At 40.7% G+C, this 18,157-nt stretch overlaps 1 protein-coding gene across 1 annotated transcript; it reads left to right on the forward strand.

Annotated features, from left to right (window-relative positions):
• Positions 1–2,663: 2,663 nt before the first annotated feature.
• nubp1 (nucleotide binding protein 1 (MinD homolog, E. coli)) lies at positions 2,664–17,489 on the forward strand. The gene is made up of 10 exons (XM_078269588.1): positions 2,664–2,775; positions 3,857–3,961; positions 5,222–5,355; positions 8,805–8,873; positions 8,999–9,031; positions 9,163–9,253; positions 9,463–9,617; positions 13,336–13,446; positions 15,398–15,584; positions 16,099–17,489. The coding sequence occupies exons 1-10, from the start codon at positions 2,745–2,747 to the stop codon at positions 16,149–16,151; spliced, it is 969 nt and encodes a 322-aa protein (XP_078125714.1). The 5' UTR covers positions 2,664–2,744; the 3' UTR covers positions 16,152–17,489.
• The last annotated feature ends 668 nt before the right edge of the window (positions 17,490–18,157 follow it).

The raw sequence follows: 18,157 nt of genomic DNA on the forward strand, positions 1-18,157 counted from the left end.
TCAATAATGTATACACATACATACATGTTGCCACGCTAGCAGCATGACTCTAGGGATGTTAATGTCTGCTGGTGAGTCTGTCCACCATCCACAGACATTCATGGTCCCTGGAGGATAATTTCCAACTTCATGGTGAATCTGACTTCGGTGGTCCCTGTACTTTTCTTCGAGTGCCGCCATGACGTTTCCATTTGTGGTTGTAGGTGAAATGTCTTAACAACTATTGAATAGATTGCCATGGAATTGTCCAGACATTCATGTCCCCCTCAGGATAAATACTAATCACTTTGCTAGGTGGATTTTGTTGACAGAGCCAGGCTAGCTGTTCTCTCTGTTTCAGTCTATGTTCTAAACTACTAAACTGGTGGTATCTTCATATTTACCATACAGACATGAAGGTGGTATCAATCTTCCCATCTAACTCTCAGCAAGAAAGGGAATAAGCGTACATTGTGGTGTCAACACTGATCTCCTCCCTTCACAGTCTTTGTGGGTTCAGGTTGGGCACATGCTTGTTCTAAAGGAAAATATAGTTTCTTTACAACCAGAGTCTTGTTTTCCTTGGCTATTAATTGGTTTATGTATTGCAGTACATACCCAATGTATACATTTACTGTATATACACATGGGTACTAACTGCCACAATAGAAGTTTCATTCCTAAAAATCTAAAAATGCACGATCTCATATCAGTGTTCAACAGGTAGTATATAGTTTTTGTTCTCCCTGTCTGGAGATTTAGTGGAGCAGTGTACACAGGCTAATGTCAGCTTTGAGTGTCTTCTCTCTCCATTTAAAGAGCTAATGGGTCCTGGCATGGGAGGAATAGTGAAGAGAACGAGGAGGGAAATTATAGCCATTACACAAACTGCTCTTCCTATCTAAAGTCTCCAGCTGAACTGTTGTTTTTCTCTGCTTAGACTTTCATGTCACCTCAAGGGACAAATTAAACACCTAATGACACACCTGCCTTTGCTCTGTCTTTCTGTGCTACACCCCTCTCTTAATGCATTGTGTTTCTGTCTCAGTGTCTGTCCCTATCTTTCTTTTGAGGTCTGTTTTTGTCTTTCTCACGAAATGTTCTCATATCTGTCACTCAAGGACTTTTCTTACTTTTTTGTCGTTCTGCATAAATAAAATCTCGTCAGTGTCCATTTATAACAGCCTCATCTACAAAGGTATCCACAAATCCAGGACATCAGACACATTAAACGGAAACATACTCTTGTAATTTTACCTAATATGAATTCCCTTTGATTTTAATGCAATTTATAATCATTTGGCGTCCAGTTTTTTTTCCTTTCTTCAGTGCCCAGGCAACACAGTAAGATAATCTAGTTTTAATACACTGTGTTCTGGCCAACTGTTGGTCGACAACCTACAGTACCATACACGGGCAAACAGTGGTGAGCAGTGAATAAAGCTTGTTAAAGGTTTCTGTGAATACGTCTGTCAGTTAATAATAGATTGGCCAACACAAAGAAAATATCACATTACACACTCTCAACAGGGCTCAACAATTGGGGAGTGGGTAGACACATACACACACACACACACACACACACACACACAAGGGCACACAAATACAAATTAACCCATGTAAAAAACACATATAACATAGCTAGTAATATGAAGGGATAACTCACACACATTATATACACAGACATGCACACATACACACCTAACACTTCTCCTTGTTCTTCGACTGCAAAGCCAGACAAATGATACTTTATGGACCAATCACCTTTTCCTATAATGCCAGTGAGCCAATGAAAAAGCTTTTTACAAAGTTCAAATGTATTTGGCCAGAAACAGCTGTGGGCTACTGTGGGCTATATGACTGTAACTTTTGCATAACCCAGGCAACAGCACCGCCTAATGGACACATTAAGTAATCTTGTGCTCCAGTAATCACCAAAGTTTTAGGACAATCATTTCCTGCTTCTAATTCACAATCATGACAATTGTGACAATACTGAGGAATACTGAATGCTGAGTTACTGCTGAATGCTGATAAATTATGAGTAACACTAAATACTAAATGTAATACGTTCCCAGCTTAGTGCTGTTTTTTTAATTGTAGCAAAACATTTTGCTCATTATAAGTCCGTTTTAAAATAATATTGTTTGGTTAACCACTGCAGCAGCTCTTTAAATAAGACAGCTAAAGTGTGACTCTTAAAACTCTGAAAATTAAAATATTTGCACATTCAAATCTTGCAAATCTTATCTGCTTTATAAACATATAATAATAATAATAATAATAATAATAATAATAATAATAATTCAATTTTAAGTTTAATTGTGTATGTCATCTGTATTCTGTATTCAGTTATCATCAAAGCAACCCAACACAGGTTTGATTGATATAAGCTGGAATGCACAATCCAAAAATAGTATGTATGAACATTTTTCAAAATAAATTGAGATACTTTTATTAATAAAGTAACTCTTTTTTGTTTGTTTTTTGTTTTTGCATTTTTCACACACACACACACACACACACACACACACACACACACACACACACACACACACACACACACACACACACACACACACACATACACACACATACACACACACACAAAGTTGAATAACATTGTTTTCTTCTTCATTTAGGGGAGGGTTAACTTAGCAACAACGTTGATATCGCTATTGCACGATCGAAACTTCATGTAGTGCGCATCCGGAACCTTCGAAGGGGGGAAGACTTTAACGGGAGGACAGAACACTCGTGCAAAGATGTCAGACGTACCAGATAATGCAAATGAGCGTAAGTTGTTTTTAATTCACTTTTAGGACGTTTAGACAATATAGCTAGCTGATTCGCAATTCGTAATATTATGTATTGCCTTTACTGTAAGGCTGGGGTGGGTTATAAACAAACGTTTCTGTTACTGTGGCAACACTGTAACGTTAACTTTAGCTACTTGCAATATTCCGTAGTAAGTTAGTTTTCAGGGATATCCAAGCAGGGTGTCAGTTAACGTTAGCTAAAATATCATTACATATACATATGGACTAGTACTGCTGGCTGATTAAAAAAATAAATAAAATAAAAATAAAACAGAAATCGCCTGTGAAGTTTAATGACGCACTTAATAAAGTCTTTCTCCTGACGTGACAGGAGATAGGAGGAGACGTGAGATAACGAAGTCAGCGGATACATGTCGTTGCAGAAATAGTTAATTTCTGCCTACACAAGCTATAATAAATACACCGGGCTACTTAAACAGTAACGTTACTGAATGTATTTGTAAAATGAAATGCACACCACTCTTTGACGTGTTGCCGAGTCCTTATGACACAGTTCTCAGCCTCCTGAATCAGTGTGGTAAATGACAAAAGTTACTGTCTGTTATTTACTGATAACATACCACATTTAACCATATTGTTTGGCAGTATTAAGTTGTATAATAAACATAGAAAATAATGTATTTTTTATCCCAATCCTAAGCAACCAGTTTAATTTTAGTTCTCTATTTAATTGTTCTTAATGTTAAAATCTTTATTCGTATCTATTATTGAAACTATAGGATATTACACTGAGTGAAATATTCAAACCCTAGACTTCATGTTATTTTGGCTGCAAAAAAAGACACCTTGTGTGACATTTTATACACATTTCCACAGCATTCACTGCGACATAATTTGCTCTGTGTTGAAACTCTGGCATCTCTACTAAAATACTGCCCCACCAGCTGGCAGTGGGGGCTGAAAAGGTTGAAGAAATATAGTTCAACTATAGACTTGAATTTAACATTATCCACATAACATGTATTGGGGTGGGATTAGTTTAAGATAATCTGATAAAGACCACACACTGATAACTGGTCTGTGTTTTATTCTTTCAGACTGCCCGGGTACAGAAAGTGAGCAAGCAGGGAAGACATCGTCATGTCAGGGCTGTCCCAACCAGAAAATATGCGCTTCCGGAGCCACCAAGGCCCCCGACCCTGGTAAGTAATTTGAAATGTACAGTTCAGCAAATACATGTGGAACTATTGGGATGAGTTAAAGGAGAATTCCGGCCGATTTCGACCTGAATCTTGATCGCTATATATCTGTAGTAGTACTGTCGATAGGAAAAAAAAGAAACGAGCAAAATCGGTGCTAGCAAACTGGAGTTGCTGCAGCTACGTCCAGAGCTCCCAGTGAGCTAAAATGCCAGTTGTCGGGGCATGTTCTAAAGAGTGCCTTTGTGCCTCTTAACAGACACAAATGCAATTAACAATCAACATGAACAGGGCCCTTACGTGACAACAAGATGCGTTTTCAACTCAGACATTGTGAAGAAACCATTTAAATTCAAAGTTTGTACTGTCACCTGCCGGCGTTGGTGAGTTAGCCGGGCTCACAGGCCCGACCGGCATCCTCGCTTCTGCTTTCTCTCCCGCCACCTTCGTCACCTGCCGCTGCCGACGACAATCCACGGAGCGCCGGTGGTCTGGCTATGTCCTCCAGAGGACAGGTCATGCCTTGGCGACGAAAACTTGAAGTTTAATTCCCCTTCAAAAATAGGTAATTGAGCACTGTAGTGGTTATGACCATATCAGTGATTATGTAACTACATGGAAACGGGCCAAATGATGCCTGAGGCTTGCACAGTAATGGCGTTACTGAAGGCTAGCTGTAGTCCCGTTGGAATTCAGTTGTTGTAGAAAATGGTAAAGAAACAAACGCGAACCATTTCTTTTCCACAGTAGATCAACACACATTATTCTTACTCCAAGCTTCTTCCCTTGTGAACACCTCTGATCTTCACTCTTCACACACTACGCTCCGATCTGCACACTACTGATTACCGACAGTTTAAACGGTTTCTTCACAATGTCTGAGTTGAAAACGCATCTTGTTGTCACGAAAGGGCCCTGTTCATGTTGCACAGACATTTTAATTGCATTTGTGTCTGTTAAGAGGCACAAAGGCACTCTTTATAAGATTCCCCGACAACTGGCATTTTAGCTAACTGGGAGGTCTCGACATAGCTGCAGCAACTACCAGTTTGCTAGCATCGATTTTGCTCGTTATTTTTCCTATCGACAGCACTCTGAAATATATAGTGATCAAGATTCAGGTAAAAATCGGTCGGAATTCTCCTTTAAATTGAACCAGAGGAGGAAGTAGCTTTAAAATAGCCAATATTTCAGGTAACCCTTGTTTTGTCCCATTTGAGAGACTTCCCCATCCTTCATCTCCTCCCTCTGTCTCATCTCCAGCCATAGCCGAGATAGGAGCGAAGCTGTCAACAGTCAAACACAAGATCCTCGTGCTGTCTGGGAAAGGAGGAGTAGGAAAGAGTACCTTCAGCGCTCACCTGGCTCACGCCCTGGCAAGTGACAGCACGAAGGAGGTAATATTTTGATTTTGGTATTCAACACGCAAAATACAAATGCAAAATCCAGCTGGTAGTTGAGAATACAAAGCCATTAAGGCTACCAAACTATTTGGTTAAACTCAGCCATATTATTGCTTGGATCATGTTTTTCCTCAAGGATACTGCATGATAGTTTCCCCTTTTTAAGGTTCAAAATGTGTTTAAACCTGTGTTGTGTGGAACAAAATGATGTGGCTCACAAACCCATTTGCTGTCTCCTTTTAAAGCTGCAGGTTTACGTTACGTACCTGAGTTTAAAGGTCCAGTGTGTAACGTGTTTAGTTGTTCATTCTCAAAATCTGTGTTGCCCGTTCACAAACTTGTCCTTTTTCATGAATATTTACCTCCGCCATCAATTCCAAGTATTCCTTTTGGCTTGAAATTTTACATTTGCATTCGCATGTACTGGGGTAGATGCTCCATATTCATGCACCATCTTGAAATACGTTAGCCGGTAAGGGACATACAGGACACACTGCTCCGCCTTTTGCTTTTTCGCCGTCACATGATACACTCACAGGTGCTGCTAATGCTGATAATGGGTATCGTAGCTTCCCGGCCCCGGCAAGTTTGAAGAAGGAAACATGGAGGACCACACTTATTCAAAATCCAAAGAGCAAGAGACCGGCTTTTTGAAGCGTGTAGGCTACCGGAGCTGTAATACGTACTTTGAACTGCATGGTGTGAGAGAGTTGATTGCGATAAATGATCTCAACGCTAGATGGGAGAAATTCCCACACATTGGACCTTTAAGTCTAACCCAGTTGTTGTTTCTTGTGGAAATCAACTAAACGCCACTGGAGGTCACTACAGACATGGGTTAACAGAGGTTTAAGGTCATAAAGTTCTGTATAAGGGCAGACTTCTACAGCTCAAACCTTTTAGTAATTTCTAAATAACGAAGTTACAGTTTTTCATGTGTGATCTTCTGAAGGCAACACTATTAAAAGTATCAAACTAATACAATTACATTTAAAAAAGAGGTAATTTCATAGCAACCATGTATCGCTTATTGCACCGGCATTATGTCCAATACCTGCATGAAGGACACAATGTCAGTATTGTAGGTAGGTGAGACACATGAATTGTTCACTCACCTGAGGATATAATCTTATAGGTCTAATATAAGAATGATTCCCTCTGCAATTTTAATGTAAGATATTATCTTTGACAGATTAATGATGCTGCAGTAGGTTGTACACAACAGAGTTATTACAAAAATAAATTCTTTCCTTAGCTTTTAGTGATTTGGTCGCTGCATTGTAACATTAAAGGTGCACTATGAGTTCCTGCATGGTTTCAGCACGATTTCATTTTTGTCTCAAATCGTAGGCATCTCTCCTTGATCCGCTAGCTGCCTGCCGCCTGAGGGGTCGTTAACGTCAAAACAAACAATAGAGGCACAGGCTGTGCACCAAAATACAACAAACCACGTTCCAGCCAATCACCGACAACATGGTTGGGGGTGGGGGTTAGTGACAGTTAAGGCCCGGACACACAGAGCCGATAATCGGCCGTTGGACAGTCTGGCGAGGTCAGTGACTCGAGTCTGTTCGGTGTGTTCCGTGCCGTCGTCCGTCCGAGGGGCCGTCAGCCTTCATTTTGGCCGATTTGACATGTATAATCGGCGGGGTGGGCACTGCCAGCAGTCAGACTCAAATGACCCATCTGATTGGTAGAGTGCTAACCCGGAAACGGAGTGCAGAATGAGCGTGACTAGAGTCTCTCAAAATCTGACGAAAATCTTTTAAACTGACCTTTGTCGATCTGAAATGAAGACAGATTCAGCAACTGCACGGCCTATTTCTCACTTAAAATGTTTTCAGAAACACGTTTCGGTGAACTATTTTAGTACAATATGAGATCGTATTCTGAACAAGCCGCCGTGATAGTCTGTCTTTGAATTTCCGGAGAAACCAGACCTACGTGACGTGTTCATCCAATCAGCTGCCAGTTTTCATTTTTGGGCGACAATACAGATTAGTGCTGCCTGCTGTTATGGAGACGTATTACGTCTCTTCGCTTTGGTGTGTTCCAAGGCACTTTTTTACCAACTCAGGGAGACTGATCAGTCCAACTGCCTTTTCTGCTGACAGTTGGCCATCTGGTTGGTGTGTAAGCAGCTTTAGTCAGTTAGTCATGACAGGTACAGAAACATGGGGGGGAGGGGCGAGCTTGCTCTGTTTTGTTTGGAATTTACTTGGAACTTTAACAGAAGTGACCACGCAGGAACTCATTGTGCACCTTTTAAAAAAAGCTGAAATCAATTTCCGTAATGACTAGGGGTGGAACAGTACACAGAAGTCACGGTTCGGTTCATACCTCAGTTCAGACATCACGTTTCGGTTCGGTACAATGGAGGGAAAAGCATAACAAAAATGCAGAAGGCCATTTTTTTTATTGTGCATGTCTCAGGCTGTCCACTGAGCTAGCTGTAACAGCTTGAAGTATGTAAAGTAAGATGTAAACAGTAAACAATAAGTACCCTACATCATCTCCAGACTCCATCTGTAACTTGTAAACAAAATAAGACAATCGGCTACTAGTGTGATATGGGAGACAAACACTGCTCTCATATGTGAATGCACAGCAGGGATGTTAAAAGAGCAGCTTCGGTTACACAGAGCAGTTGACGAGTTTTGGTGTTAGCTTCACACGCTAACGGCGAAGCTAACAGCTAACGGCGGCGCTAACAGCAGAGCTAACAGCTAATAGCGGAGCGAAGAGCTAACGGCGGAGCTAACAGCTAATACTGGAGCAAACAGCGAAGCAAACGGGCCTGGAGGCCATTTGTGGTCAAGGCAAGAAGGGATACAGCTACGTCCGTGTTTGGTTGTATATGGAAGGGACTAGTTTGCTTCGTGTGGACTCACTGGACCGACTGACTCGACATGTAGGCGGAGCTCGGGAGCTTCAGAGCTAAGGGCAGGGCTACAAATTAGGTGTCCCTAAAGAACCGCGTGTCTAACAGTAGTTCCACATTACATTAATTCATTTGCAGGCAAGTTTTATTTATTTTTATACAGTGTATTCTCCGTGTAAATTCATGTACCGAACCGAGACGCCCGTACCGTTTAGGTTCAATACGAATACATGTACCGTTCCTCCCCTAGTAATGACCATTGTGCTATGTGTGCTGTATTTTTCTGACTCACACAAGTGATCCTTTAAAGGGAACTAGTACATCATATACCCAGTTCAGCTGCTGTTAAGCTGCAGTCTAGCTTGTTTGTGACACAGCGATCAGGTCCAACTTAGTATGTAGCTGCATTTAAAACCCCTGCAAGTTCTCATTTAGCTAAACCACATCTAAGCTAGTCAGTGACACAGCAGTCATTGTATTTACGATAACTTAAGAGTCTTTGTTTTCTGCTCTCTCGCTCTCTCTCGCTCTCTCTCTCTCTCTCTCTCTCTCTCTGATCTAGGTTGCCCTGCTGGATGTAGATATCTGTGGTCCATCCATTCCTAGGATCATGGGCTTAGAGGGAGAACAGGTGAGTTAGCAGCAATACACAAACGTACTGTGAAGGATTTTTTTATTTTTATTTTTTAACTTTGGCATCAGTCATGTTAAGCTTTTACTTCAGAGTAGGTCTGTAATCTGTTCTCTTGTGCACAGGTTCACCAGAGTGGCTCAGGCTGGTCTCCTGTGGTGAGTCAATTCAAACAGTTAGTAAGTCCTTTAGTGTTTGTTTTGAAAGAAATTGCTTTTTTAATAAATGCGTGTGTGTGTGTGTGTGTGTGTGTGTGTGTGTGTGTGTGTGTGTGTACACTACATTGCAGTATGTGGATGACAACCTGGCAGTCATGTCTATTGGCTTCCTGCTCAGTAGCCCTGATGATGCTGTCATCTGGAGAGGACCCAAGAAGAATGGTATTGTTTTTTTTAAGATTTAAAATCCTTTATTAGTCCCACAACGGGGAAATTCATAATGTTGCAGCAGCAGGGGATAGGGGGGAAAAAAAAAGTACATGCCACTCTAAAGATAAACAAACAATAAATAAATATAAGTAAAGAGAATAAATTCCACTTTTTCCAAATGTCACACCATTATAACCTGTGTGGTGTTTGTCTAAAATCAGGGATGATCAAGCAGTTTTTGAGGGATGTTGACTGGGGGGAACTGGATTACCTCATCGTGGACACGCCCCCTGGCACGTCTGACGAGCACCTGTCAATCGTCCAGTACCTAAGCTCCACCCACGTGGATGGAGCTGTCATCATCACCACACCACAGGTAACACACAGACACACACACACACACACACACACACACATGCACACACCTATAACCCTAATATAGATAGCAATAACAGCGACTGCAAAGGGAAATTATCGTCTGTGTCTACATTGGCTCCAACTGATTGGCTACTTGTACTTGTTGGTGATTTCCTACATTTTCCAGAATTAATTTGAACCACCTGGAGTTCAACTGTCGTTTTTTTTTATGTAATTCCAGAGCGTAATAATGATAGTGATAGTAACACTAAAAGCCACAGCGGAATTAACAGACCAAAAAATGAGTGTCACACCCTATACTCAAAACGCAACATTGCTACAGCTGCCTTGCATTATGCATTCATCGTAGTGCTACTCCCCATGGGGAACCTGTTCCAGCAAAGGTACATTGCTATTTTTAAGACAGACAATGTGCAGTTTGCAGTAAACATTGTGTGTTGCATCTGTAAGTGTTTTATTTAAAGGGTGAGATCTTATTTAATCTCAACTGAAAAAACCCTCGCTTCTATTACTGCTGTAACTGTCACCATTCCTGTCTCCACCTACGTGTTTTACCCACAGCTAAATACAGCAAGTGCCCACTTGTTGTGGGGGGTTATGGAAAGTAGTGCTGGGAAATCTAAGTGCATGACGCAGGTTGAGAGACAGTTGGCCCAATACAATTTGTATACGTTAAAGTATATTTGGTAACACATCTACATAAGAGTGACATGACACTGTCATGAACACATGACACTGTCATGACACATGAACCCTAACCCTCACTCTAACCATAACTTGTCTTGACAAAAACCGAATGACACTTAAAGCGCCCATATTATGCTCATTTTCAGGTTCATAATTGTATTTTGAGGTTGTACCAGAATAGGTTTACATGGTTGAATTTTCAAAAAACACCATATTTTTGTTGTACTGCAGCTCCTCTTTTCACCCTGCGTGTTGAGCTCTCTGTTTTAGCTACAGAGTGAGACATCACACTTCTTTTCCATCTTTTGCGAGTCGCACATGCGCAGTAGCTAGGTAAGGACTACTAGCTAGAAGCTAGCGGTTAGCCACCTCATTCTCAATGGCAAAACACTGCTACAACACACACGGGTTCACCCTAATCTACAAAATAAATTGTATAGAACTACTAACATGTCCCTCATCTGCAGGTATTCCACGCAAAGTTGGAAGTGCGCCCTCGTTTAGAAGAAGTCTCTCGGCTAATCCTGCCTTGTGCTGACCGAAGTTGGAGAAACAGCTAGCTGATGTGGTATTAGCTAAAGTGGTTAGCACACACCAAATGTTTTGCCCGATGACGTAGATATCCCTGCCGATTTTGACCAGCTCACCCGGAGACTGAAGTCAGGATACATTCAGAAACTGTATCTCACTCAAAACAGCATGGATGTTTTTTTCCCAAGTTTGTATGCGTGTGGAAGCACCAGAGACCCAAAATAACACCCCATATCCCAGAAAAAGTGATTTTTCTTTTCATAGTATGGGCACTTTAATGACGGAAGCGTTATGTCATAAACGTTTATGACTCGTTTATAATGTTTATGACACGTTCATGACAGTGTAATTTCACTCTTATGTAGATACCTTCAAGTAAAGTGTAACCGTATATTTTCTTAACCAAGGGTTACCTTACCCTGTGTCAATATTGTGGGGATAACCAACACATTTTGGAACAGTGAACATGTTGCAGATACAGTACTGAGACATTACAGAAACATGTTGTACAGTCGGCATTATGTTCCTACTTAATTTATTTTGTTATTGCGAAATAGTCCTATATTCATTGGCAGTAAAGTAATAACAGTGTATCATAATTGCAGCTGTTGTTTCCCCTCTCACTTTTTTTTAACATTACATTACATGTCATTTAGCTGACGCTTTTATCCAAAGTGACTTACAGTTGCTACATATGTCAGAGGCTGCACGCCTCTGGAGCAACTAGGGGTTATGTGTCTTGCTCAGGGACACATTGGTGATTGATGTATCGCAGTGAGAATTGAACCCAGATCTCCCACATCAAAGGCACGTGTCATATCCACTGCGCCATCACCACCACACTACAGTTATTTTCAAAAACATCTGTCTGCAAAATGTAACTACCATAAGGCAAACAACAGAGGATGCTATTTTATCATACACCCATAAAAGATCAATGGTAGATTGTGACTACACAAGTTGTCATGGCACCATATCAAATTATAATCCAGCATGTTTAGTAGTTGTTTGTTAGTTTTATGTTTATGCAAGACTCAGTACAAACAGTAAAACACTAGCAAGCCAAGTACATAAAGTACAGAACAGTAGTGAGGAGGGGGGGAAAGAAAACTTGTATAGGCGTTCTCTTCTAAGGTACACATTCTATCAAAGCTATGGGTAGTAAAAAAGCCAATGCAGTGTTTCCTCTATGTTGATTTGACCGTGGCGGCCCCCCACGGCAACATTTCTGCCCCCCACGGTATCAGAAGTAGGGCTGCATTGTTAGAGTGCATGTCGGAGAATAGCGCGGACACACAAGGATAACTAGCCAGTTGAGATTGTGTGTGTGTGTACGTCCTTGAGAACTGTAAGTCGTATAACTTATGTTGTCAGTTCATTTAAGCCTGGTCTTGCAAATTTAAATTAAGTTAACTGGTTAACATTGTTTGTGTTCTTCACCTGCGAGCTAAATTGCGCGTGGCTGTTGATTCGATAGCGATTGCTGAACGCCCTCGCCCACGTTTGTATTTTAGGTGCATTATTTACATGCTGAAATAGTTACACTGCATTAAGATAATGTAATTAATAGTGGGTTGTAGTTGCTGACTCTGATTCTTTCACACATGGTTTGATAAGGACTTCTGGATTGTTTGTTTGACAAGGAATCAAAATGTCTGGTGCCATGGCAACGGTACCGACGCAAACCGACACACATATACGCATTGACATCATAATACATATACAGTACATGCCCATATAATCTTTAATGTAGACAATAATATAAAGTCAATGCTCCAGTGTTCCAGCTGTCTGATCCAGATCTAATGTTAATGAAGATGGGATTGTTCAGGTCTCCGGTGTGTTCAGGTTAACAATCCGCGCTTGCACTACAGTGTTTTTGGAGTAGAATTTGGTTTTATGAGAAAGAGTTTTTAAACAAATGCACTGACTGTATGTGGCAATAGATTGTAAAGTCTTAACCCTGTACAATGTTTATCACAATGAACATGTTTACTTGTTTAAGTTGCTAAGTGTCCCTCAATCAATTTGTTTTGGTCAGTTGAATTGTACTTAGTGATAGACTTAATTTGAGCAAACACTTCCTAATGCTTAAATTAGCCCTGGACCTGTGAGGTCAGACGGCAGTAGAATCACTTCCTCATTCCATCATTTTCACTTAACTAAAACTAACCACACACAAGGTGGGAATTACCCAAACAAAGGAGCCAGTTTTTTTAAAAATCAAACGAGCTGCCAAGATCTTGATATCAAGGAGTCAAGGTCTCTTTTTTTCTTTTTTTTTTTTTCCACACTCGAAACATTTAAACATATTAACACATGAGAGCTGCTCACTTTATCACGGTTAACTGCTTTCCCCACGGGTAACAATGATAGCAGTTGTGCATGGAAGGGAAAACAAATTTCGCTCTTGTCACCATTGTCTTTGTTTCCTCCCCGGTCTCCTCTCTTGCTTTACATTTCTCTTTGTCTTTCCATTTCTGTTTGCCTCTCCCTAGGAGGTATCGTTGCAGGATGTGCGAAAGGAGATCCGGTTCTGTCAGAAGGTCAAGCTGCCGGTCATCGGAGTAGTGGAGAACATGAGTGGCTTCGTTTGTCCTACATGCAAGGTCACTGACAGAGGCACATACACAGTGTTTTACCAACACACGCAGACATTTGGGCAGTTTTGCCAAATAATCATATGACACATAAAGCAAAGAGGAACAGTGGTTGATGGTTACTGATCAAGCAAAACAAGCTAGGACTGGCAGTTGCTTATCATCTTCTTTAATGTGTGCTATCAAGATGTTTAAATGGGCTTCCCTTGCAGTCTGAATTGGGTCTAAACACAAGCTAGCACTGTGAACTCAATGAGTGACTGAGCGACTGATTCAAGTCATAGGTTCACAGGAATGGTCTGTGTTTAAGACAGCAAATACACAGCCGCTTGAGGACGGGTTGTTAATTTGAACTGTAGCTGCAGTGACTCTGTAACCGACATGGCATCATGACTTTGCGTAAACATACACGCCACTTTCCTAAAGCCAAATGGCGTGTTATCTGTATGCATTTTGAGCTATCCACATGTATGTCTACGCTGTATACAGCGGATGTAAACATACACACCATGTGGCGTTGCACATGTTATCACAAGAACGTGTCGTGCTGTCGCGAGAACAACATCAAATGTGTGTTTTAAAAAAAACAAAAAAATTGGGTTTAGGGAAAGAACATTGGAAAGGCTTTAGTAACACTAAAAGACGACAAAAACACGACGGTGACCAACGTCACACGCTTAGGAAAACAATAAACGGTTGAGTTTAGGAAAAGAGCACTGGGGAAGGCTTTATTAAAAAAAAAAAAAAAAAAAAAAAAGAAAAGTTAAACGTCACACGCGGGACGCAATCCCAGCTCTCCTGGGTGAAAGTCCTGTGTTTTACCCATACGCCACCCCAACCAACCTCTGTCCTTTCATACTACTCGCTACGGCGATGATTCACATGTAATGTAGGTCAATGGACGCCAAACGGCGTTGATAAACACGCTACGAAACGATTACGCGTCTTGATAACACGCAAAAATGGCATACGAATTGCCGTGTCATACATACGCCGTGTCATACATACGCTGCTGTAACGGGAGGTGTAGTGACCTACTTTAAAAACTGACGTGCAGCGCATCATTAGACTGAGTCGTTGTAATTCTATTGCATCTAGGGGCTCAGTAATCTATCAAAGAAACACTGTTATTTTTGGATACTTTCCATAAACGATAGAAGCAATAATTCCATGTTTGCTGCAGAGTTTACGTTAGCCGGCGGATTTGACAGATTAGAATTAGGCTGAGGCTGATCTACTGGAATTTACAGTAGCAGCCAATACAAGCCCGTTAACTTGGCCTAATATGCACCACGGAGATCCACTCTACACATGCAATAAGAAGCCAGTCTTCTATTTCTTTCTTTTATGGTGAAACACGAGAGCAGAGGATATTAATTGTGTGTTTGCTGATAATTCTGCCGAGGCGGTTCGCCGCACGGTCGGTGTCTCTGTTCATCTTTTCAATCCTTGCCCTTATAAATGCATAATCTATAAAATCGTTCTGTATATTATTTATTTAAAATAGCGTACATAGCGTTTGTGTTTTGTGCTGCTTAAATGTCAGCTATTACACAGCTATTTAAAACATATGTCACATGGAATATGTTTTTTCGTAGTAAAATTAACTCTGGTGGTGTGTATCTTGAAAAAAAAGCTGAAAAAAAGCCTTTCAAAGTAACAAACGGCTTCAGGCTGTGAAGAAAAAAGGAATTTAAAACACTATACAATGTGTCCTGTGTTTAAACCAGATGCTGAAAAGTGAGATGTTTATACACAATGATGTCATTTGTTACAGACATATTAAAATGACATTGATGAAACGGACTACAACGAAACGAAAGATTATGATGGATTTCAACAATGGCCAGTTTTCCACTTTTCCATTCCTGAGCATGTATAAAGGAGCGCAGATCCTGTGTATTTTTTGTTTTCCAGAGACTCCAAAAATGCTTACTTAACTTGTCCTCTTGTCTTGTAGAACACGTCACAGATCTTCCCTCCCACCACCGGGGGCGCAGCGCAAATGTGTGCAGATCTAGATCTACCCCTGCTAGGAAAGGTACCTCTAGACCCGAGGATAGCACGAAGCTGCGACGAGGGCAAGTCTTTCCTCAATGAAGTTCCTGACTCTCCTGCTGCTAAAGTCTACCTGAGTATTGTGCAGAGTGAGTGCTTACAGGAATACAAACACTCCGCAAACACACACAAATACACAAGCCTCTCTGACGTGTGTTTTGCCATCACGTCCATCACGTCATGTACATTTTGCTTATAAAGGAAGTTAGATGCAAATTCCGCTTCCAGTGAAGTCTCTCGTTATTTTTTGATGACTGGATGGTTTACTTAATGTCCCAATTCCCGATTAAATCTAATGAAAGAAGAAGTGATTCCTTTTATAAATGGGAAGCAGTTGCCAATAGGGGAAGAAGAAAAGATCGAAATCAAATAACCGTACTAAAAGATTGAGATTAAAGTTGAGGAATTCAAATGTGGTTTGTATAACTGAAGATCACTACAACTTGCAGGCAGTTAATAAAAAAGCAAACGCACACACTGACACACACCAAGATCTTTTATATCAAGTGTATTTGTTTTGTTTGTGTCCTTGGAAATCACCACGAGTTCATCAAAACTCCCGTAGTTATCATCGTCACCCTCGTCTCCTCTCTCCTCCGCCAGGTATTAAGGACTACTGTTCCAACCGTGTGACAGAGGAGCAGAGGTCTGCCTGAACTCCCGATGAGGAAGGACATGTTGGACCAGAACACTGAGAGAGATCACAGGTTGAGAGTGTGGTAGAAATGATTAACTACTGAATTAGAATCCCACACACATAGGACAGATAATACCGTTAATAATGCAACACTCACCAAAGCCTGACAGAATTATTTCCGCATGATTATCAGTCATAAAAAGACTGAGTGTTTCTAGCAGCAGGATGGGATTGTACTCAGGAGAGACTCAAAATAAAATGCAGGGCCCTGTTCATCATGACAAAGGAAGATGTTTTTCAGTGCAGCAGTGACTCGATGAGTCTACACCACAGAGGTAGTTTTATGAGGCTTTGTATTCAAATGCAATACTTCATGAATCAATTTATTGTTGTTTTTGGTCCGTACATGGAAATAGTTGACGATAAGAAAATATGTAGAATATGACCAGACTTATCCATTCATGTTAAAGTTATAGGTGCGGATCTGAGCACTGCCAGAGACTCGGTCTGGTAGGGCCCCACATGTCATGATGACTTGGTGGTTTATTGTCTCTTTGTCCCGGAATCAGACCGCTGTGGTGCGTCCTAAGATACTGAATATTTACAGTTCCTAGATAGATGAAAATAGGTATACAGACTCTCCCTGTTGTGCTGTAGTAAAGGAGATGCTTTTCAAAACTCTGATCATGTAGTAAATCAAGCAGCAGTGTCAAACATTTGACAATATCCCACAAGGACATTTGGCAACCCTGAATCGTATTTGTGGATCCACCGGTCCTCACTGTCCATGGTTACAGTCAATCAAATGATGGTACCATCAGTGGGATGTAAACCCTAGTTGATCACATCCTCTAAATACAGAGCACAGTATCATTAGCATAGTATCAAATCTCAACTTCGCATTTGATTTAGTTTTCTCAGTGACTGTAATCATTCCACATGTGAAATGAGGAGTCTGTATAGAGATGTTAACCTTTCAAGCCATATAGATTGTTTGCTTTGTTTTCAGCAGGTCTAGTGAATATAAAAAATAAATAAAATGAAAGTATGGATTTGGGAGATCTACATAATTTACTTTCGTCTAAGATATGCAATCTGTGCATGTGAGGAAACTTGACTTTCTCAATTACAGGTCGGAGCCACTGAGTTCATACGTAAAAGCTGTAGGCAAAATGTGTATTTAGTTTTCTTTCAAAGTTGACATACGACTGGAATAACTCAGTTGTTCCTGATTTACAATTACGATTTTTTTGATTAGATTATTAATTTCTTATAAAGCATTGGTTTGAACACATATTGTTTTCGTATAATGCACTTGCTTTAACTGACTTATATAATAAATTACTCAAATATGGAATCACCATAAATCATTTATCTTTTTATGTTACCAAACCTATTAATGTGGTATCCTTTTTCTTTTATCAGTTTATAAATCAAACATTAAAGGGGCTGTACTCGACATTCAGCACATTAATATAGCAGCTAACACATATTTGCTCTGTAAAGATATACTGTAGTGGAGTAATGACATCCTAAACTGAGAACCAAGTCACACTCCATCTGTGTATCTCTGTTTTTTGTGTTAGCCGGTCCGGCTGCTTGTGCACGTAAGTTTGTGTGAGTGTATTTGTTCGCCGAGGGCCGTGACAAAACGTCAGTATTTGAGTTGGGGAACGGCCTGTGAGAGACGTGTGGAGGCAATCCTAGACAACTTAATTTTTCAGTATTTTGAGTACAGCTCCTTTAATTGAGATAACATTGTCTTTAAAGGACAAATCCGGCGCAAAATGAACCTAGGGGTTAATAACACGTGTGTACAGAGTCGACCGTTCTCTGGGATTTGTTTTCATGCTAATCGAATGTGACCAGTTTTAGCGCAAACCGCTAATTAGCTTATAACGCTAGTCGTCTGGGCACAGGTAAAGAAATCGCGATTTCTACACCACTAACAAGGCTCAAAATAGCACCACAAAGTTCTCAATGCTTCAGTTTACATGTAGGGACCCTCATCATGCTACCGTGGAA

Source organism: Sander vitreus, chromosome 15, assembly GCF_031162955.1.
Source record: "Sander vitreus isolate 19-12246 chromosome 15, sanVit1, whole genome shotgun sequence".
Taxonomy (NCBI): Eukaryota; Metazoa; Chordata; class Actinopteri; order Perciformes; family Percidae; genus Sander; species Sander vitreus.